The sequence below is a fragment of the Mus musculus genome, chromosome 9 (assembly GCF_000001635.26).
Source record: "Mus musculus strain C57BL/6J chromosome 9, GRCm38.p6 C57BL/6J".
In the NCBI taxonomy this organism is placed as follows: domain Eukaryota; kingdom Metazoa; phylum Chordata; class Mammalia; order Rodentia; family Muridae; genus Mus; species Mus musculus.
The window spans coordinates 49,411,860-49,433,693 of NC_000075.6; the positions used below are offsets into that span (position 1 = coordinate 49,411,860).

General features: G+C 47.1%; 1 protein-coding gene across 3 annotated transcripts; it reads right to left on the reverse strand.

The window, feature by feature from the left end:
• Positions 1-3,334: 3,334 nt before the first annotated feature.
• On the reverse strand, positions 3,335-15,182 carry Ankk1 (ankyrin repeat and kinase domain containing 1). 3 transcript variants are annotated; one of them, NM_172922.4, is made up of 8 exons: positions 14,912-15,182; positions 9,808-10,102; positions 8,466-8,617; positions 8,132-8,181; positions 7,507-7,662; positions 6,802-6,920; positions 6,184-6,220; positions 3,335-4,988 (listed from the first exon to the last, which is right to left on the reverse strand). In NM_172922.4, the coding sequence occupies exons 1-8, from the start codon at positions 15,130-15,132 to the stop codon at positions 3,781-3,783; spliced, it is 2,238 nt and encodes a 745-aa protein (NP_766510.1). In that variant the 5' UTR covers positions 15,133-15,182; the 3' UTR covers positions 3,335-3,780. The 3 variants fall into 3 exon arrangements, with proteins under 3 accessions (NP_766510.1, NP_001363880.1, XP_017168875.1); NM_001376951.1 differs by having other exon boundaries at positions 3,335-4,991; XM_017313386.2 differs by lacking the exon at positions 14,912-15,182 and having other exon boundaries at positions 3,335-4,991; positions 9,808-10,210.
• Positions 15,183-21,834: the final 6,652 nt, after the last annotated feature.

The window sequence follows — 21,834 nt, forward strand, 5'->3', positions numbered from 1 at the left end:
AAATGGCAAGGAAAAAGCAGGTAAGTGGAAAGGTGTTGATGAGAAGGGACAAGAGCTGGAAGACAGAAGAGAAATGAAGTGAAGGTGAGTGCTGGTGCATGCTGGGTTCATGTGTGGTCCAGTAGCATTCCCACATCTAAAAGGCTTCTACATGCAGGGGCTGGAGCATCCCCAGGCCTCCCTGTCTAGGGAGCGCCTACAGTTAATAAAACATAAAATCAAGACTCTAGCCCAGGTTTGTCTGGCCACCTTTAAATCCTCTGTCATAGTTTGGAATTCCAATTTCCCATCACAGCATCCAGCTTCCCCATTGCACACAGTTCCCTGGAATCTTTAGGATGCACTGGACAATCAGACTCTATCTGCCCTCTGCTTGGAAAGGGGGCGGGTGGGGGAGGCTCTTCTCATTCTCTCACAGTGAGGCAAAGCTCCAGGCTCAGGATGGACATTAGAGTTTCCCGACTGGAAACATCACACTGTCTGACCATAGAAATAAGCTGTCCCTCCCACATTCTGGAGCTGATGGAATACCTCTTATGCTAGCCTCTGGTCCTTCTGAGCTCCATCCACGTCGCCTCCAACATTTAGATCATTCAGGAGGCTCGCTCTGATCAACCCAATGCTTAGGTTGAAAATTGACTTGAGGGGGGTAAGAATGGAGAGGTCAGTGGCTGCTTCTATCCAATATGGTTAATTCAGCTTAGTAATACTAAAAACCTGATCCCTCAGCTAACTCACCATGTTTCAAGGACTCAGCCCCACAATCCGATAGAAGTAGTCTACCTACTAAGCAATGTGGATCCCCAAAATTCCTTTCCTCTTTTACAGTCCTATTTTATTTATTTTTTAGTCCTATTTTGGGGAAACCTTCAATTAATATGGAAACAAAGGGTGAGGAGCAGGTTTGTTGGATGGGGGGGGGGTTAGTGTTCAGTTTGGGATGATTTGAATTTAAGGGTTCTCTAGGACCTTCAAGTAGAGATGCCCAGAAAGAAATCAGGGTTCCAATTTCTAGCATCCCAACTCCTAGGCACTTTAAACATAGTGGAAACCTACTAGTGACCTTCTTCAAGCAATTTCAAGGACCTCGTTTAAACACCACCAAAAATATCCCTGTATAACTGAGAAGGCAGGTGTGTCCAAATGAAGCTTAAGATGGACACTATATCTGTCTAGGGCAACTTGAGAATACAGCAGACAGCAAAGTCTTGTTGCTCAAGCCTGAGTCCAAACTATCACCACTGTTAGTTCTTGGAGGAAGTGATTCAAAGAAGCAAGGATCTGAGGACCTTCACAAAAGGCCATGGTCATTAGAGCCAAAGTGCTCCACAGGCACAGTCCTGACTGTCCCTCCATGACTCCCTTGCCTTGGGTAACAAATGCCAATGCATGCCCCCAACACTTTTATTCAAGGATTTCCTCACCCCCTCCTAATGTGATAAACCATCTTGTGCTGTGGTTCCAACCTCACGACTCCCATTGGCTGCTCATGCTCACTTGTGTGTGAATATGTAGTTCCCACCATCTCCTCTGGTTCTTCCAGGTTCCTAGACTTGGAGCTACATCAGTATTCCAGGGTTCAAGACAGGGCATACAGACATGATCCTCCCTTCCTCCTGCTCAATGCTGTAGGAGACAGAACTAGGGGTATTTTCTTAATCACAGCAGGTAGCTGGCATAGAATGGGGAGATGTGGCTGGCATAGAATAGGGGGATGAAGCTGGCATAGAACAGGGAGTGAGACAATTTGCTAAATGGTTCCCTGACCCCAGGAGTTTCTACTATTCCTCCTGGGGAAGACTTCCAACCCCACAGTGCCATAGGCATTGTTCTGTTGAGAAAGAGTCGAGAGAAAGCCTTGGGTACACCCCCTGTGGTCATCCTTAGCCCTGGCTGCCCTGAGTCACAGAGCTCCCTCACATCAGGGTCTGCCCTGCAGATTCTGCTTTAATTGGTTGAGGATATATTTAGAGAGTCCCTTATTAAAAAATCCTAATGAGTCTGATAGCTGCTTCCTGAAGACACAACCCACCCAAATACTGACCTGAGACTCATCCTTGGCTGTCCCAAACTGTCTGGAGCCCAGCTGGAGCTGGTCCAGAGACCCTAGGACAGAGGAAGTAAGACTGCCAAAGTGAACTCATGCCCAATGCAGGGTGGCACATAGGGCAGCAAGTCTCCTTTGCCCTATCTTTTGCCCCATGGTGATACTAGAGTGCTGATGGGGTGGGGAGATGAGGCAGCAGGGAGAACCTGCCCTTCTGATATCCCTCAACAGCCACTGCCTCACTGACTACTGAACCAGGTTTCCAAATACACATAGTGAATATGAGAAGCCCTGGGGTTTCTCCATCATGGCCACGACTGGTGCTTAGTCCTGGGAGTGGATGGGCTATATGTGTTCCTAGAGAGCACATCTCTGAGCAGCTGATAAGGAGGAAAAGAAGTTCCTAGTGCTGAAACTCCACGCCAAGCCTAGGCAAACCCCTCTCACTACCAACTCCCTCCTCGCTACTCCTCACATGAGTTTACACACATATTACACACACACACACACACACACACACACACACACACACACACACACACACACACATGCATTGTGCGTTCATATCTCTATCTCTTCTTACCTACTCTGCCCTCTCCTGTGAATGAATTTACAAAGGCACTTTGTATACATCCAGGCATCATGTATACACTTGCAGCTTCTCTTAGCTACCCTACCTCCTTTCACATAAACTGACACACAAGCATTACATAGGCATATAGACCACACCAGACAAATCACATATGCATGCAAACAAGTGACCCAACTCTCCTCTGCTGTCCCTGCCTCTGCCCTGTGAGCTCACAGACACATGTTATATACACATATGATGCATCAGTTACTACACACACATGTAGTAACTACCAAGTTAACCCCCCATCCCCAGCTCCCATGGGTACCCATCTGATCCATATCTAGTTGGAAGAATTAGATCACCTGCTTTATTTACTCCCGGGTTGGGAACCTCATATACTGGTCAGGTTATAATAGAGAAGTGTGGGGTTGGAGACACGGAACTGGCATCCCGTAGATGAGCGCATAGCTGCAGTTTGAGAACATCCTTCCCACATTCCCAAGAGAACGTATAGGATACCAGAGGCTGAGACCAGTGCCAGCAGAAGCTATGGTCATTGTGGTGATAGGAGCGTGGCTGAGATTAACAGTGAACAGGTAAATCCTCTGTCCTCCAAGAGCATGTTCCCCGTGTAATGCAGACATTTGACTCTCCTCCCTCAGCCTAGGGTAAAGCACCTAGAATACAATTCGGAGACGAGTGAAGACTCCTTATTTTGAGTTTTTTTTTTTTCTTTATTTTGAGTTTCTTGGGAAACAGGGCTCCATTATTCAAAGGAAAGCAACAAATGGTGGCAGACGTCTTGAGACTAGAGATGAAGCTTATCTGGGACACATGAACTCATCTAAAGAAAAGGGAGAACATGGCTTGTCTGGAGATGACTGGACAGGAGCTAGGATCAGTTTCCCAGGCAGTCAGTAGCTTCTCCAGCTCACTGGAACCCCTGGGCTTTCTTCTGTCACTTAGGATACTGGTTCCTCTCAAGGTCAAAGGGGCAGCTGGGAAGTGACCCCTAAGATGACAAGTTTCACTTTCATAAACTTCTCTCCTTCCAAGCAAAGGAACCCTGGTCCACCTAATCTTCTGCCTGGGGTTCAGGCTTAGAAACTTCCAGAATGGCTAGTGAAGGCTCCTTGTCCTGCAAGAAGGTCACTATGCTCTACTTTGGGCTGTGGATGGCCAGCTGCAGGGGTGTGCAGCTAACTCCACCCTTGACATCCACCTGTGCAGCAGCTTTAACTAGAACTTTGAGGATGGCTGTGTTGCCCTTGAGAGCAGCCAGGTGGGCAGGTGTCCAGCCCACCTTGTTGCAAGCATGGATGTCAGCACCATACTCCAGAAGGTGGGTGATGCCCAGGAAGGTTCCTTTATGCACTGCCAGATGGAGAGGAGTCCAGCCTGACTGCTCAGCAGCATTGGGGTTGGCCCCACACTGTAGCAGTGCCAGCATCACCCCCTCCTCCCCTTGGAAGGCAGCCAGGTGCAGGGGAGTCCATTGCATACTTCCAAGAGCATCTAGGTCTACATGGCTCTTGGCCAACTGATGGATGATCTCCAGGTGACCCTTGTAAGTGGCTAGGTGCAGGGGTGTCCATCCCTGTTGTGTGCGTAGCTCAAGGCTGGCTCCATATCTGAGAAGCATCTTAAAGATAAGGTCCTTGCCCCTGGCTGCAGCAATGTGCAAAGGGCTGTAGCCGCTGTGGTCAAGGGCATCAGGGAGTGCCCCACATTTTAGCAGGTGCTGAATGGCTCTCACTTTCCCCCTCTCCACTGCTAGGTGCAGGGGTGTCCTCAGGTTTCTCTGCTGAGCATCCAGCTCTGCTCCCTGTCCTGACAGAAGCTTGACCAAGCCAATGTGACCAAAGTAGGCTGCAACATGAAGGGGAGTCTTGCCTTCAGCCTCGTGTGGGCTGAGGTCAGCCTGACGGGAGACCAGAAGCCGTGCCACATTCTCAAAGTTGTTCTGTGCAGCCAGGTGGAGTGGGGTCCAGCCCTCGTGCTCCCGTGCATTCACCAGGGCCCCGTGGTCCAGGAGCAGACGGGCAGTGTGGTCATCCCCATTCTGGGCTGCAAAATGCAGTGGGGCCCAGCCATCTTCGTCTGCCAGGTTGGTATCAGCACCATGTGCCAGGAGCAGGGCACAGAGGTCAGGCTGCTGGTCCTGGGTGGCAATGAGGAGTGGCGTATAGCCAGAGGCTGTCTGGCAATCTACATCAACGTCGTGGGACAGCAGCAGCCTCACCTGTTCCAAGCTGCCTCCGGCCACTAGAAAGTGTAGGGGAGTCACCCTATTCTCGTAGACATCACTTGCGACCAAGCTCTTGCTGTCAGAGAGCTGTAGGATCCACTTCAAGGAGTCACTTGAGACTGCTAAGAGAAAGAGATAGATTGAAAAAAATTATTATATCCTAACCTGTTCAGAGGTCACCTTATGCATTCCCCTGCCTCTTGGAGAGACTTTCCAGAAACAGCTTAGGCTTGAGGGTAATGGCTTTCATGGTATCCAGGATCACTGATTCTGTTAGGGCTTTGAATCTGTGTTTTTTGTTTGTTTGTTTGTTTTGTTTTATTGCAGAGGAGGCAAGATGAGCTGAGGCAGGGAGGCCTGGTTGAAAATCATAACTCCACCCATTAAGCATCCCCTGGCCTATGCCTCTCTGAGCCTCCATGCGAGGCTCTTTAAAAGGGAGGTGAACAGTGCTGGCTTACTCTACCAGTGGGAAGACGGATTAGGTGGGTAAGAATGTTCAGAGAAGAGCCTGGAAGGAAGGCAGGCTGTGGAAGTCAGAACTGCTCTAGAACTTGGGTTTGTGTGCTGTAAGATCTTCAGGTCTTACCACCTCCTGATCCATCGACAGGTGCCTCAGAACTGAGAAGTGTCCACTGCTAAGAACCAATCCCTACAGATTCTGATTTTTATGGGGTAGGCACTGGACATATCTTTTCCTCATTTTTCTCTTCTCTTCTCTTCTCTTCTCTTCTCTTCTCTTCTCTTCTCTTCTCTTCTCTTCTCTTCTCTTCTCTTCTCTTCTCTTCTCTTCTCTCCTCTCCTCCCCTCCCCTCCCCTCCCCTCCCCTCCCCTCTCCTCCCCTCCCCTCCCCCCTCCCCTCTCCTCCCCTCCCCTCCCCCCTCCCCTCTCCTCCCCTCCTCTCCTCCCCTCTCCTCCCCTCCTCTCCTCCCTTCCCCTCCCCTCCTCTCCTCCCCTCTCCCCTCTCCCCTCTCCCCTCTCTTCTCTTCTCTTCTCTTCTCTTCTCTTCTCTTCTCTTCTCTTCTCTTCTCTTCTTTTCTTTTCTCTTCTCTTCTTTCAAATAAGTGTAATGAAAAGACAGTACTCAGAGCCAGGGTTCTATCTCTCAGGGCAGAAACAGGGAAACTACTCTTTTAAGAGAACAACCGTGAAGGGGAAACTGACCCAGAACTCCAAGAGTCTGGGTTTTTCTGAGCCACCCCTTATGTGTAAAGCCTGAGAGAGAGGGGGGACAAGGAAAATGAGTTAGGAGAATGGATTACATCCTTTCATCCATGTGGAGTCTTTGGTCCCTTCTCAGCACTACAGACTCACCACTGTCTGCAATCTCCTGGTTGACCTCCTTGCTGACCTGCAAAGTAATGTGCAGGGTAGATTATCAGAGATCAGCTCTGGTCCTCCCTGCCCTTCCTCCTTCCAAATTCACATCCTGCCCTTCCTGGGAGATCTTTCTATACCTCTGCCCCACCAGTACATGTACAGAAGAAATCACTAAGCAGCAGAGTTCTGAGGCTTGGCCTTCATTTACAGACTTCAAGGTAGATCTCTGGAACTCCTGATAATCCCTGCCAGTTCCCACATCAGAGTAGAAACAGGAGACTTGAAGAATGATGCTGACATCCAACTGTGACAGCTTAGAATAAGGTCCTTCCCAGGGACTCTGAGCCATAGCACCCATGGCCTTTAGAGAACAGTTGGGTAAATAAGGGAAGGTTTCTTCCCCTATGGATACTGGAAACCTCCAGCTAGTCTCCCTGGATTAGAAAGTATGGGCTAGCTTCACTTATGGTTCCCACACCACCCTGAGCAATCAAGTGGCCTTATAAATCAAGTAGCCTTTGTATATTCACTCTCAGGCTATCGAGAGACCATGGATGTCACACAGTGGCTTCCAGTATCCCCACAGTGACGTGCCTAGCCTGTCAAATCCACCTTGTGGGGTTGGCTCAGCGATGGCTTGCAAGACACCTTCTGGGTCAGGGCTTCACACCCAGGGTCTGTCATGGGGCTCTGGAACAGGGACAGTAGCATGTCTGTCTCGACGGCCACATCTGCTCCACAAGAAGTAAGGGTAGGGGAAAAAGGAAACAGACAAGCTTAATGGTAATTACTACATTTCAGATATTCTGATGTTTCTCATATTCTCTTAAACACATTCCTAGGTTTATGTACGTTTCCATTTGCCCACAATGACATTGGAAACTGAGCCCACTCTTGACATGGCTGGGGTACACTTGACAACTTGGTGACTCTCTGAATAATCTCTAAGATGTTCACCCCTCTGTGTGTTATCCCTAGAGAATCAAATAGCCTCATTCCACTCAACCTATGACTTTATAGATTCTACAGTATTGAAAGTCCCAGGAGACAGCTATAGAGCTCAGTGGCAGGACTGGGTCAGATGCTATGGCTTCTATTTGCTGACTCTACCTCCCTTAGGCACACAGAGAGCACTGTCTAACAAAGTCCATCCTCAGCTATGTAGCTCAGAGAACCTGTCTCCCAGCCCCACCCTGAAGCTGTCTTATATATCATTTTGAGCTCTAATGCCAAGAGTGTCTCTGCATGTGTCTCAGGAGAAGGTTGTCTTCTGTCTCTCCCCCTCTAGTTCCTGGGTAGGGAATAATGAGCAGATACTTAGGAAACATGGCCTCTTCTTGGGGTCTTGGTCCCAACAGCGCTTCATCAGGTTCACCATTTGATGTACCTCCTCTGGCCACTCATCAGAGACATCCTGCAAGGAGGGCCTCATGCCTGCAGCTACCCGGATGATAATAGTCATCATATTGAGCCCTGTAAGAGAAGGGTCAGGTAGTGTGGTCAGATGACTGGCAAGTGGGTGGAAGCTGGGAGGATCCTAACAGGATAGGAATGCAGTGGGTGTCCTACACCTGCTCAGTGAGTAGACAGTTGAGTCTAGGACCTAGCTGAGGCTCCAACTGAGCAGCTTTGTCACCGGTCCAGCTCTAGCAAAGACTCAACATGATCCCTGCATCCTTTCTCTGTGCAAAGGCAGAAAAATAGACAAACAGGCCCAGAGAAAGGCTTTGGCCTCCCACACTGTAAAGTGTAGTGGCTTGAGTGTTAATGTCTTGAAGTGAGGTCAAGGCTGATGCTTGCTCACTATTTCAGGAGTTTTAGCACTTGGGGACAGAGGGAGCAGAGTAAGGTAGAAATCCATAAGAGCTCATACTGTGGTTCACACATTGTCCTGTGTTCTCCAACCTCAACCTCCCATAGGTGTAGACCAAGATCATGTTACCTGCATAGGGTTTCTTCTGAGTGAGAATCTCCCAGATGACAATTGCAAAGCTGCAGTGGGGAATATAGTAGCAGAGAGACTTAGTCTAGTATCCATGATCCCTAGCCAGGGGCACCCCACAGTCTCCTTGATCTAGTACCCATAATTTTTAGCCATGAGGCCCCACAGTCTCTACAATCCTAGGTAAAGTGTCTCCAGGTCCCCCTCATCTTTCCCTTTTCATTAACACATGGAGGAACCAGTCTCAGTCCTTATTCTACCATGCCTGTTAGCAGTAGGGATCCAGCCAGGGTAGCAACCTGCCACATGACACAGAACCCAGCTGCCCACTCACCTGTACACATCATATTCAGGCCCCGGAGCCTTGTTATTCTCCAGGAACATTTCAGGAGGGATGTAGCTGAGTGTCCCCCTCAGAGCTGATCTCTCAATGTACTGCTTCTGAGTTGACTGCTCCATCCACTTGGACAGGCCAAAATCGGAAATCTGGGAGAAAGCAGGACAGATGTCAAGGACAAGGCAGCAACAGACACCTTCTAGAAGCCATCTGTGGCCCACTTCCCACTCACTGCCATTGTCAGTATATCCTGTTTTAATATAGGACATGTGGGTTTCAAATTCACTGGCTCTCAACTCTACTGACCACTACTAGATGATCTTGAACCAGTCATTCATGTTCACAGACCTCGGTTTTCTCATCTGTAGGCTGGGGATCTATACATCTTCAATCCTTGTTCTTCACATTTCCATGAATCCTGAAACACTCACACCAATCTGTTTATCCTATGCTTCTAGCCTGTCAGACTGTCATCCATTAGGGGACAATGAGATTGGGTATTGAGATACCTCTTTAAACCCCAACTCTCGTGATGGCTCAGCAGTCACGTAGCATATACATGTGCATTAAAAACATATCTCACTCATGTTTGAGACCTCTTACCTGCTGTCTCTACAACTTTGCCTAAGCTTAAAAACAAGTTTTGTAGAATGCCCATATATATTGCAACTAGGGTCAGAAAATGAAGACCCAAAGGTGTAACTAGAGGATATAAGAGGCCCTGATGGGGAGATCAAGAAAGATCTCCCCAAGGAGGTGACGATTAATTGAGCTGAGACATGATTAGGACTTTGCTAGATGAAGAGAGGATAGGGGAAGAAAATGTACAAAGGTCTCGTTGGCATAAAAAATATTATTGAAGGTTTGAGCACTGAAGCAAAAGGCCATCACCACTTACTAAAAATCTCCTTTATACACATTCCTTCCTCAGACAAAGAACATGAGGGGAAGAGGTTATTCTATCAGTTTTAGAAGTGTGGCCAGCAGGCGGATTTCTGAGTTTGAGGCCAGCCTGGTCTACAAAGTGAGTTTCAGGACAGCCATGGCTACACAGAGAAATCCTGTCTTGAAAAACAAAACAACAACAATAACAACAACAACAAACAAAACAAACAAACAAACAAAAAGAAGTGCGGCCCAGAGAGCATTGTGACATCACAGCTCCTGTCTCCTGTCCCAAAGTTGTCTACTCATCCATCTCTGTTTCAGACTTAACCCCTATGTTCACTATTTATTCAAACAAAGAAAAATGGCTCAAGTTTTTGGCTGGTTCAATGATTGGAACATAAACAATCCTGCTATATGGAAGAGGTCTAGCGTACATCGTCAGGGCCCTCACCTTGACATGCATGTTGTTGTCCAGCAGGATGTTGCCTGGCTTAAGGTCCAGGTGGAGCAGGGGTGGCTTAATGCTGTGGAGGAAGTTCATGGCCAAGCTGGTCTCATGGATGATGCGGAGCTTGAGTGGCCAGCAGAGGCTGTGGGTAGGTAGTGTCTTCTCCAGGGAACCACTGGCCATGAACTCCATCACAATGCCCAGGGGCTGCTTACAGACCCCATAGATGGACACGATGTGTTGAAACTTAATCTTCTCCATTTTGACTGCTTCTTCAAAGAGGCAGGTCACCTCAGAGCTGTGGAGAGCCAGGAGTGAGATGGAGGAAGAGGGAACAGGAATTACCAGGGCAAGTGGCAAAATGCACGAATGCAGCATGCTACAAGCTAACTAGGCCCAGAGAAGCCTCAGGAGCTCCCAAGATAGTGGAAGAAAAGTGAGAGGCCTGTAAGAATGTCAGCAGGCAGCCAGGCCTGGGGCTCAAGCAGTTATCAATGAAAGGGTGAGATGTTTGCAGGCTTGGGTGTCTATCCATTCTGCAGAGCCATTCACAATGCCCAGAACACAAGCTACCATTTATCCTGCCCATTGCTTACACGTTCATCTTCCCTAACAGCTGCTTTCAAGCCCTTGGAAGACCGGAATTATGCTTCCTGATTCTGTTTTAAAATAGCATCTGTTACCATTTTGATTATGAAAATAATACATGCACCTTGTAGAAAACCTAAGGAGATGCAGAGAGCTATAAAAAAAAGAGAAACCTTGCAGAGTTGGCCTTGGCTAACATTTTAGTGCGTTCTTTTATGACGTTTTTCCAGGAGTCTCTCTTTTTCTATGTTCTATCACTTGCCTGCACTGTTTTTCTCCTGAAGCACGGTCTTTCATGGAAAGTAGAGTAGTCTGTGTTATGGATGAACTATAATTAGTACTCTTTGCCTCCCTCCTCACACACACACACATTGCCATGCACTGCACAATACATCTTTGTGAGAATGAACTGAAATCAGGACCGAAGGGGAAGCCCGTAAAAGACAACACTGCAGGTCCTCTCGCTCATTGCACTGTGTGTGCCCACAGAACTGTAAATATGCAAATTGCAAGAGACTGTTTGGGGATGGAGGGGTTAGGGATTAAGGAGGAATGGCATTTTAAAAAGCTGAGTTCATGCTGCAGTGGGGTGTTCCTGACACGTGCTCTCAGGGTCACCCTGGGAAACTAGTCATGGGGTCTGGCCTCCAGGAACAGCTACGACTCTCCAGACATCTGAGAAGCTGGCGACTGCAGGGCTAGCCTCCTCTAGCCCTTCTCTGCTATACCAGACAGCTCTGGGGTCTTTTCACTGTCCACTCTCTCTTTCTTGGGTGTGTAGAAAATAAAATAATGTCGGCCCCGAGGCAGACAAATTACTGGGACTTTAGGTAACACTGTGCTGCCCTCACGGTTTAGTTCTTCCACTTGAGGATTCTCTGAGCCTCAGTTTGAACCTGCAGAATGGGAATAATAGTACCTGCTCCACACAGCTCCCAGCCACGTCGACTTCTTTGGTAGGTTTCTGTCTCTCTGGCCTCGGCTCCCATCGCCCCAGCAGACAGTTCCAACAACTTTTCTCTTATTACGGTCATGTCCACGTTCTCCTGCACCTCTCCTGCAGTCTCTGTGCTCCCCTTCTCTGTCTCCTTGCCTAATTTAGAATGCTTGGCTCTTGTGCTCATCTCAGATGCTCTACTCATCCTACCCTGTATCCTACTTTCTCTGCTCGCCATCACCATCTCCAATCAGACATTTGGTGCTTTGATTCTGCACATGCCAGAAGCTTGTCTCTCAGTTTCCCCATAAGACTGTCTTCTCCTTTAGTCTCATGCATCTCAGCCAGTATGCTTCCCATCCTCCAGGCCCCATACCCGTCCTGGATTCATCTTTATCTCATTCTCACCACCAACTCCATCACTGACATTCAGCAAGTATCTGGCTACTTCTGTCTACCTCTGCCATTTACCCTTTACCTCTGGACCCAAGCCTCCTAAATGGCCTTTCTGCTGTTGCCCCAAATACTTCTAAATATTAAATGTACATAGTAGGGAATAGAGAGATGGTTTGTCAATTAAGCATGCATACTTTCTTGCAGAGTATCCAAGTTCTGATTCTAGCATCCACGTGAAGTGGCTCACAATCACGTGAAACTCTAGATCCAGGTGGGTCTGGCACCTGCTCTATCTGTGCATCTGGTGGCCTTCTTCTCCCTCAGCATTGAAGACAAGGGTCTCTTAAATCCTGACAAAGGTCCTTGTAATCTCCTCACCCTCACCCCGTCAACGCTTTCTGATCTCATCACTTCCTAACCCATCCCTCTCTCTCTCTCTGCCCATGTGCAGAGTGTGTTGCCACTCCAAGATCTCTGCATGTGTTGTCTCCTCTGCCAAGACACCTTCTCTCACAGAACCACATAGCCTGCTCATTCATCTGCTCCAAAGACAACTTGGGTTGTCTTAATTAGTGAGCATTTCAGAAACAAGCCTGTATGATCGGCAACACAACCTCAGCTCTATTCCTTCCGACGCCCACACATGCAGATGGCCCACAGATTAATATTTCTAGATCAAATCTATTCTTGGGAGATCCCACTACTCAATTCTCCTTATTCTTAAACAGCTGAGAAAATGTCTAGTAGCCCTTACAGCTATAAATAGAAACTGTACTTGCTCAATTGCTCATTGTTTCCTTCATTAGAATCTAAGCCCCATGAGGGCAGGACCTCAAGCATTCAGTTTAGGTTTAGAACCTAAAACACACAGAATGTGAATGTTAATTGTAGCATATGCTTACCCTTGTAAACTCTTTTTGATTGAAGGCTCTCTTATGCTTAGCGTATGTGAACTTCCACAAACCTGGTCTTTTTTTTCTACCAAGGCCATCATTCAACAAATATCTATTTGATAACTATGTGCCAGACACTAGTAGGACAGAAGGTCCCATTGTCATCGAGTGACATCCTGGTGGGTCCTGTCTTCCTCTGGCATTCTAGGAAGTGTGTAGACCTCAGCAGCCTTTTTTGGTTTGCCTCCCACAGTCAACTAGCACAAGGCCATGCCACTCCTCAACACCCTTGCTTTCCCTCTATCTCTACTACCAGCACTACATTCTGCGTCTCCATCATCGCTGGCCTGAAGATGTAAGTCTCTTAACAACAACAGCATCCATTCTCCCGTCTAGTCCATTCCCTAACTGCACATCTGGTTGATTCCTGTCCACACTTGTTCAGCAGCCTGGTTGCAAACCCTTCAGTGGCTTTCCCCTGCTCCTTCACATTGCCATTTCCAGCAGCAAGGCCTTTTTCTTACCTCTGCACACACCATGCCCCTCCTTCACAGGTCCTTTATATGTCCCATTGCATGTAAACTTTCTCCTCACCTACTTAAGTCACACTCTTTCTTCACATTTTAGCTCCAGGGTAACTTTCTCATGGGGAGGTTTTCTGATCTCAGGTAAACCTTTGTCAGGAAGAGCTCAGAGGACTACACACGATTTGTTTCCTGCCTGTGTCACAGGAGTGCACTCAGATTGTGCTTAACGTCTTTCCTCTGAGCTGCAAGATCCATAGAGTGGTAACATGTCTGCTTCACTCATTATTTCCTCCCAGGGGCCATTATTGTGTTTGGCAATAGTAAATAGTAAAGAGCAATTATCCTTCATCAAGTGCATGGATGGATGGATGGATGGATGGATGGATGGATGAGCTAATAAAGCAATAATCATAAAGCTCCAAAGACAGCCATCCACAATAACATCCACTAGCTACACTCAATGAATTCCTCAATACTCAATGAGTCTTAAGAGCTAGGGAAGGAAAACTGGCTGTAGTTTTTATCACAATCACAGACAGGCAGGTCAACACCATCCACTTTCTCATGCTATTTGTTAAAAACATATTTCCTTGTGTGCATGTGTGTGTGTGAATGCAAATGTGTCACCATTCATGTGTGTGTGTGTGTGTGTGTGTGTGTGTGTGTAAGTCACAGGATAACTTGCAGGAGCCCATTCTCTCCTTCTACCATGCGGGTCCTGGGGGTCAAACTCAGGTCATCAAGCTTGGCAGCCAATGCCTTTATGTGCTGAGTCAGCTCACCAGCTTTCCTTGTGTTCTTTATTTCAAAGACTCTACATGGTTTGGATAAACCTAACATTCCAGAGCTAAGAGTCCTCTAGGCAGAGACAAGAACTAATACAAAAGCTTCTCTTGGATGGGGGTGGGGGTGGGGGTGGGGGTGGGGGTGGGGGTGGGGGGTGTCATCAAATCACAGGAAACACAATAAATAACATCTAAGTAAGCACCACTGTGTGCCCAGTTGATGTCCCAAGAGGTGCTGTGGTGGACATGTCATACTTGGGCCTAACATCCCAGAATGTCCCCTTCCTGGCTGTAAGCAGAAGCACTTAGCAGGAACACACAACACACAATAAGGCCAGAGGCGCTAACAAAGAAGAGGCTGTAGCATAAACTCTGACAGCCAGGATCCAATGCAGACAGATAGCATGGGGTGATAGACTTGACTTCCCAGCAGGACTTACATAAACTGGCAAGTGACCTGGGCTCTGCCTCAGTTAATCCCCTATGGAAGGCCAGGAGTGTGGCATCAGCTTCCTGTTGGTTCCTACTGGGGCAACGTCTAGCCTCGCAGCCCCTTTAGCCTACAGTTGGTGGCATGGAAAAAGAGAAGGTGACACATTACAGGTCACTGAGCCAAGTGTCACATTTTTTGGAAAGCTCAATGCTACCCTGAAAAGATGGAGTAAAGAGCGGTGTCCAAGCTTCATTATATATGCAGAAGGAGGCAAAGTAAGGTTGAGAGGCCAGGCCGACAAAAGAAATTTTGCAAGTCAATTCCTACTCACGGTTGACTTCTTAGGATGCCAACAAGCAGGCATTGTTTGCCTATTTATTTCAGGTTGAGAGAAAGAACCTCTTCTGAGGAAATTCAGATCGCAGGGCTCATTTAAAAGCACCTGGACAGTCAACCCCAACCCCAGCTTATCCCTTTCCTCTGAGCTCCCTAGGCCAAAAACTTGCTCTACCTCAGTCTCTGCTCTGTGGAAGTGGGCCATCAGCTACCTGGTGGTTTCCTTCTGGAGGCACGGGGAGCACTTGATGGCGTACTGGGTCCTCCAGCGCTTGTGCCTCGCCTGGAACACCTTGCTGAAGCCACCACTGGCTACTAGGTGCCATTCTTCCTCAAAATCATCCCTCGTGAAGACGGTGAGGCTGCCCAGCTGCTGCGCCAAGGGACCGACTGCCATGGGGTTCAGAAGCCTCCTGGCTCTGTGTGGCACCATACACTCCCCTGTGCCTCTGCACCGCACCTTACTCTGGCAGCGAGCTGGGTGGCTCCAAGAGCCTCTGCTTCCTGCTCTTCAGGTCTGGGAGGGTGGGAATGATGAGGTGAGGCAGTCCCCCCTCCTTCTTCTTCCGCCAAGGTGGGGAAACCCAGCCAGCCCAGAGCCCGAGGCTGCAGAAGGGAGGAAAAGATCTGGTCCTGGAAGAGGGCATGCCCCTCTCAGGTAGCTTTTTCTTCCTCAGTCCCAGCTAGCTCAGCCTAGCAGAGTTAGGGAGGGCCAGAGCTGTGCTTGCAGCTGGAAGTCAGATCGCAGCAGGAGAGGCTGGCCTGGCATTGTGGTCGAATATTAAGTGGGAGCAGGCTGATTCATATCTTTCTGCTACCCCTCCACAGAGAACTTGAACATGGGGCAAATGACAGCATTTGCCTATAGCAACTATAGTGCATGTGTTCTTCCTTTAGTCATGTCAGGACAATGTCTTTGGGTGAACTCTAGAAAATGTCAGCATTCCTGAGTATATATGGTCACAAAGGTTGAGCACCCATGAGCGCCCTAGAGTCAGTACAGTGACCCAGCAGTTCTGTCATAGCCGAAAGCCAATGGAGACTTTCTTTAAACCAGGACAAGTTATTTGCATAAAGGGAAGTTCCCCAGTCTGTCTCCATTTTCCACTCTGCAAACGTGTTTCAGAAGGCATGTTGGGCATGTTCTGACAGGCTCCAACGTCAGCTTGGATGCTGAGGGGACGACTGGTCACTGTAAAGGAATGAATGCATTCAGGAAGCTAAGGCAGATGATCCATAGTGAGGAGAAAAGGAGAAGAAGAGAGGGGGAGGAGCAGGGGAGAAGGGAAGGGAGGAGCAGGGGAGGAGAGAAGAGGGGAGGGAAAGGGAGGGAAGGAGAGGGGAGGGGAGGGGAGGAGATGTGTTCTACTGATCTTGAGCTCATATGGAAACAAGACTGACCTTGAACTCATGACCCCCTTGCCTCTGTCTACCAAGCATTGAGATTGGAGGTATACCTCCAATCATTACACCTGACCCTATAAGGAAATGTTTATGGCCTAGGGTAAGGCAGAAACAACAAAACAAAACAAAAACCCATGAGGACAGACTTAAATACTATAAGCATGACTCATAAATTGAAGATTAATAAACTGAACGTTATAAAAAACACCCACTCTGGGGAGGACCACAGGAAGATGATGAGATGATAAAGTGCACACAGGGAGAGAATATTTGTGAGCTGACTTCTGGATAATCATGTCTTGCTGGTTCCTAGGAGATATAAGGATGTCTTCAAAGTTAATGGCTAACAAGTGAAATAATTTATCCAGTTAGAAAATGGAGAAGAGACTCGGGCTCATTTTGCTGGGGAAGCTACACAGATGGCAAATAAGGACCTGAGAATATGCTCAATGTCATTAGCCAATACACAAATGCTAAGTGAAGCTACAATGAGATGTCAATGTACACATAACAGAATTATTAACATAAATATCAAGGACAAATACCCATGAGAAAGTGAACCATATAAGCATTGCTACTGAAGTTATAGACGACCAGCTACTTTGCAAGGCAGTGAGTCAGTCTCTGAGAATATATAACATATATAGGCTAAATGACCTAGCAATTGTCCTTTGGGAAAATAAACCCCAGAGAAATGAAAATCATGTTCACACAAAAACCTGCACATGACTGAGTTGTAGATTCCTATGGGATATCAAAAATGTCTGGAACAGCTGAGCGGGTAAAAGGTTGAACACATTGGAACGATTCTCAGAGACTGTTGCCAGGCACAACTGGAGAATTATAACAGTTTTCCAAACCAGATTTAAAAGGCATATATATTGTATGTCCCCATTCACAGTCTTGAAATGACACAATTACAGGGATGGGAAACTGGGTGACGGATGTCAAAAGTGGAGAGTAGAGAAATGTGGACGCAGCTGCAAAATCTCTATGAGGAAACAGTTCCCTGTCTTGACCACATCGGAGGTGGCCCCGTCGGCAAGCAATAAAATATGTCTCATTTTCAAAGATACCAAACCCACCTGAATGTGGGTGCTACAACCCTCATGGGCTGGAGTCCTAGAATAAATAAATCAAGGAGAGAAAACAAGCTAAGCATTCATTTCTCTCTGCATCCTTGCTGGTATACAATGTGGACAGCTGCCTAACACTCCTGCTGTTAGGGCCTCTCTGTCATAATGAGCTAGATCTACCCTTAAGTCTGGAGGCCAAATAAATGCTTTTGCCAGGTGGCTTGTTATAGTGCTCAAGGCACCTAATACATGTGCTGGTAGAAATGTGTCTAGTAAAACCACAGGGATGAGATCTCAAATAGAGATGGAGGAACACTTAGAACAAAGGCTCATCTTGTTATAAACCGGCAAAGAATTTACTCGGATTCTCTCTGGGTCCGAGGAGCTCGTGCAAGATCCAAAGTAGGAGCAATGAACTAGGAAATCTGGCAGAAAAACTGTCTAAGCAGCAAACATTCATGCTGCTCCAAGCTGCTGGTGGTCACATGCAGTGATCTGTGAGCACAAAGGGGCTACTTAAGCCACTGTGTTTGGATGAACCTAGCGCAAAGCCAGAGGCAGAGGTATAATGAAAAGAAAAACAAAGTAGAGAAACCTGGCAAACTCAACCCTGCCACACAAAGAGAAAATGTGTGCAAGTGTGAAGCCAAGAGATTGCTTTCTAACTGTGAGATTAGTGCAGAAGGAAGGGAGCCTGGTGTGGTTCATCAGAAACATGGTGTGTGTGTGTGGGGGGGTGGGAATATGTGGGGGCAGTTCTGAGGTCATTTCAGAGATCTCTGGGGTTGTCTCTAGCACCCTAAGTGCAGGATGAAACCACTGACCACCTCAGGTCCCCACTCCTTAAACCTGGCATAACATCCCTTGGTTAATTCAAACATGGCTTAAGCAGTTCCAGCCCCAGGTGTGTCATGTGACTCAGATATTGAGGTGCAAATTGTATGCTTAAATGGCATGTATGTATGGTGGGGCTTCTGTAGGCAGTAAGACAAGATTTATGGAGGTGTCACTTTTGTCCACCTAGATCTCAAAAGATACATGCATAGACACAACGCTACAGATGTGAACCCCTAAGAGGACCACACTGAGAAGAAATGTGGCATTTGAGCCCCTGTCGGGTCCCCAGGCCAGGCTGTGGCAGAGCTGCAGTGACTGGGCTACTGTTGAGACCTTGGGACTCTAGAGCCATCAGAATGTAAACCCTGCATGGAAGAGCTGCAGTCATCAGTTTACAACCTCAGAGGACAAAGCCCAGAAAAACCAAACCATAGAGTCCCGCTAACTCACATTTAGGGGTCCAACCCACTAAGTATCTAAAAAAGGGTGCCTTTGAAATGAAAGATTGTCTTCCAGGTTTAAGATTTAATATCTGCTGTCTTGGATTTGGGACTCGTCTGGGGAAGGTGTTCCCTCTTTCTACTAGCCTGTCCCTTCCCTGCATTAGAAATACTTACTTTACACCTGTTTGGCCATTGAACTTTATTTTTTAAATGTCTATGTGTTTACATGTACACGCATGTACAAGTGCAAACAGAAGCCATGATTTGGTGTCCTATAGATTTCCTGGAGGTAGGCTTATAGTTGTGAGCTGTTTGACACGAGTGCTGACAACCAAATTCTGGTTTCTTCAAGTGTAACAAGCTCTCTTAATCACTGAGCTATCTCTTCAGGTCCCTGCCATTGAACTTTAAAAGAGAAGTGCTTTTTTAAAAATTGATTTTACACTCTCACAGCTGGCCTCCAGACTACCAAGCTGAGAATCGGTGAAGCGTTGAGCTGAAATCGCTGTGTTTTGTATTGTGAAAAAGATGAGTGTTTGCGGGCTGAGTTTCTATTGTTTATGCCCTCTGAAACTCATATTGAGTACTGGGAAGTGGGGGCAAGGTGAGCATTAAAAGGAGATCAAGCTTTTAAGAGGGGATAATGCTACTCACAGAAACTGAATAAACCCATGCAAGAGTGAGCGCATGCTCTAAAGGACTTGGTAGGTTACCCTAGAAATGAGTTTTGAAAGTGGCCGTGCAGAAAGCTTTGTACTCATCACTGAGATCAAAACACTTGACAGAAGCAACCTAAAGCAGGAGAGGTTTATCTTGCCTCCTGCTTTCAGGGAATTCCAATGCCTCATAAGAGAAAAGACATAGTAGAGGGCATCTGTGGCTCCGTGGCTGTAGGAGCACTTGGCAGTGCCCAACACAGGATGTTCAGACCAGAAAGAACAGTTTACTCCCAAACCAGAAGGGGACCCAACCTTCAAGGCCTACCCTTCAGTGAACCACTTCTGCTAGCCTAACTAGGCCGTATATTCCAAAGGCCCAAACCTCCCAAAACAGCCCCACCTACTGGGGATTAACTGTTCAAGTTCATGAGCCAGTGGGGGGACATTTACATTCCAACCCTGACAGCTGTTGTATCTGTTTCCTCAATGTGTGCCTGCTTGCCTTTCCATTTCCCATCCATGTTATGACTCAGTACAGGGCCCTGACTAGATGTGCCAGCACAATCTAGTCTCCAGAACCATGAGCCAAAATAAGTCATTATTCTTCATAAATGACTTAATCTTCACTATTGGTTTATAGCAGCAGAAAATGAGCTAAAATAGCCAAAAACACCCAAAAAGTGTGGCTTAAACATGGAAGAGGTATGGTTCCTCATGGTTTCCCATGGTTCCCCATGATTCCCCATTGTTCCCCATGGCATTACTACCAGAACCAGGGGAATTCCCTTGTAAACAGGAGAATCAAGCCACTCATTGGTCCTGCTCCAAGGTAATAGAAGTCAAAGGTCCAGATCCAAAACAGCAGGCTGGTTGTGTGTTTTGAGTTTGTTTTGAGAAAGAAAACAGAAGGGGAAGCATTATTTCTTTGTTGTTGTTTTAGTGATCTGGAGACTAGATAGGCAATACAATCAGGACTACAGGACTAAACTCAAAGTATTTAAATGCGGAAAGGTGCCTAGATAAACAGTCAAGGACAAGAGGGGACCAGCTCTTCTTAGAGGTTATTAATGGCTCCTTTAAAGAGTTCCCTTCCACTTGAATGGCTAGACTCCAGGCCTTAGGTCCCCAGTTGTTCATAGGCAGCACAAAAGGACCCATACCCTCTCAGATAGGTTTATGAGAGAGAATCTGCTAACAACCACATACATACCAGGAATTGGGCCACCAGTGGTATCTAACCGTAGCTTTGGGAGCCCACAGGGACAACGCCAGAATGGAGAACAAAGTCCCTCTCAATCAATTGGACGAATCAACTGATGAGTTATCCAATCATTTCTGTGGGCAGGGTGAAGACAGAGTCACGGTCCTGCCCCTCAGATCACCTGTCCTTACAGCAAGGTTATTGCAGTTATTTGAATGCTTGGCCCATGGGAAGTGGCACTATTAGGAGGTGTGGCCTTGTTGGAATAGGTGTGGTCTTTTTGGAATAGGTACATCACTGTATAAGCTCTGCCAAGTGCGGATGATATCCCACTCTGAGCTACCTGCAGAAGAGAGTCTTCTAGCAGCCTTCAGATCAAGGTGTAAAACTCTTGGCTTCTCCAGAACTATGAATGCCTGACTGCTGTCATGTTTCCTGCCATGATGATAATGAACTGAACCTCTAAAACTGTAAGCCAGCCTCAATTAAATGTCCGTTCTAAGAGTTGCCTTAGTTATGGTGCCTCTTCATAGCAATGGAAAGCCTAAGTAAGACAGTTATAAAAGTTTTTCTCAGTCTATGTCCATTTCTCTTTTTCTAGACCCTAAGATTTGTCTAGACCCCTTAAGAAAAAAAGTATGCACCTTAGTAAATTTAACTTAGGAAACAAACAGCAAACAAAAATATTTCAAAGTACATCACACTGCAGAAATTAAGACAGTGGGAAATGTGAGTTGAAGAGGGTTTCGTGTAAAGTCGTGGGGTGAGGGAGGTAGGGATGGGATGCAGCTTGGGCTGGGTGTTTAACCTTGGTGTGCCTCAATTCTCTCGTGAGTAGGGAGAGACCAGCACCAGTCTTCACTTCATTAAAGAGAATTTATACTTGCTTAGTATTATGGTTTGCATATGCTCCGCTCAGGGAGTAGCACTATTAGAAGGTGTGGTCTTGTTGGAGAAGGTGTGTCACTGTGGGTGTGGGCTTTAAGACCCTCATCCTAGCTGCCTGAAGGCCAGTATTCTGCTAGCAGCCTTCAAATGAAGATAAAGAACTCTCAGCTCCTCCTGTACCATGCCTGCCTGGATGCCACCATGTTCCTGTCTTGATGATAATGGACTGAACCTCTGAACCTGTAAGCCAGCCCCTGTACAATATTGTCTTTATAAGAGCTGCCTTGGTCATGGTGTCTGCTCACAGCAGTAAAACCCTAACTAAGACACTTAGTATTTTACCAAAAGGTGCCTGTCACTTTTGTTGTACTGGAGCTTTGGGGTGTGTGGGATTTATAGAAAGAGAAGGTCTTTTGGAAGAGAGCAGAGGACAGCAGGTATGGGAGGAAAGGGGACGAGTAGACTGTGTGGAAGATGAGGGAGTACTATGTATGCATGCAAACAACAGAAAGATCTTGCAGTGGGGAGGGGCACAGTGGGCAGCTGTCAATCAGCCAATAATGCCCAAGCTTCTTTCAAGTGTTGAAACATGTCAGTGAACCCCAAAGATGTTGCATCTAGGGTTAA

Bases quoted from the DNA above. Each gene is read 5' to 3' on its own strand.
- Ankk1 (NM_001376951.1), bottom strand. From the start codon at position 15,132: ATGGTGCCACACAGAGCCAGGAGGCTTCTGAACCCCATGGCAGTCGGT. The intron at 8,182-8,465 runs GTGAGTGGGCAG...TCCCCACTGCAG, and splicing joins CCTGAATATGATGTGTACAG to CTTTGCAATTGTCATCTGGG. The intron at 4,992-6,183 runs GTGAGTCTGTAG...TCTTTCTCTTAG, and splicing joins CCAGGAGATTGCAGACAGTG to CAGTCTCAAGTGACTCCTTG.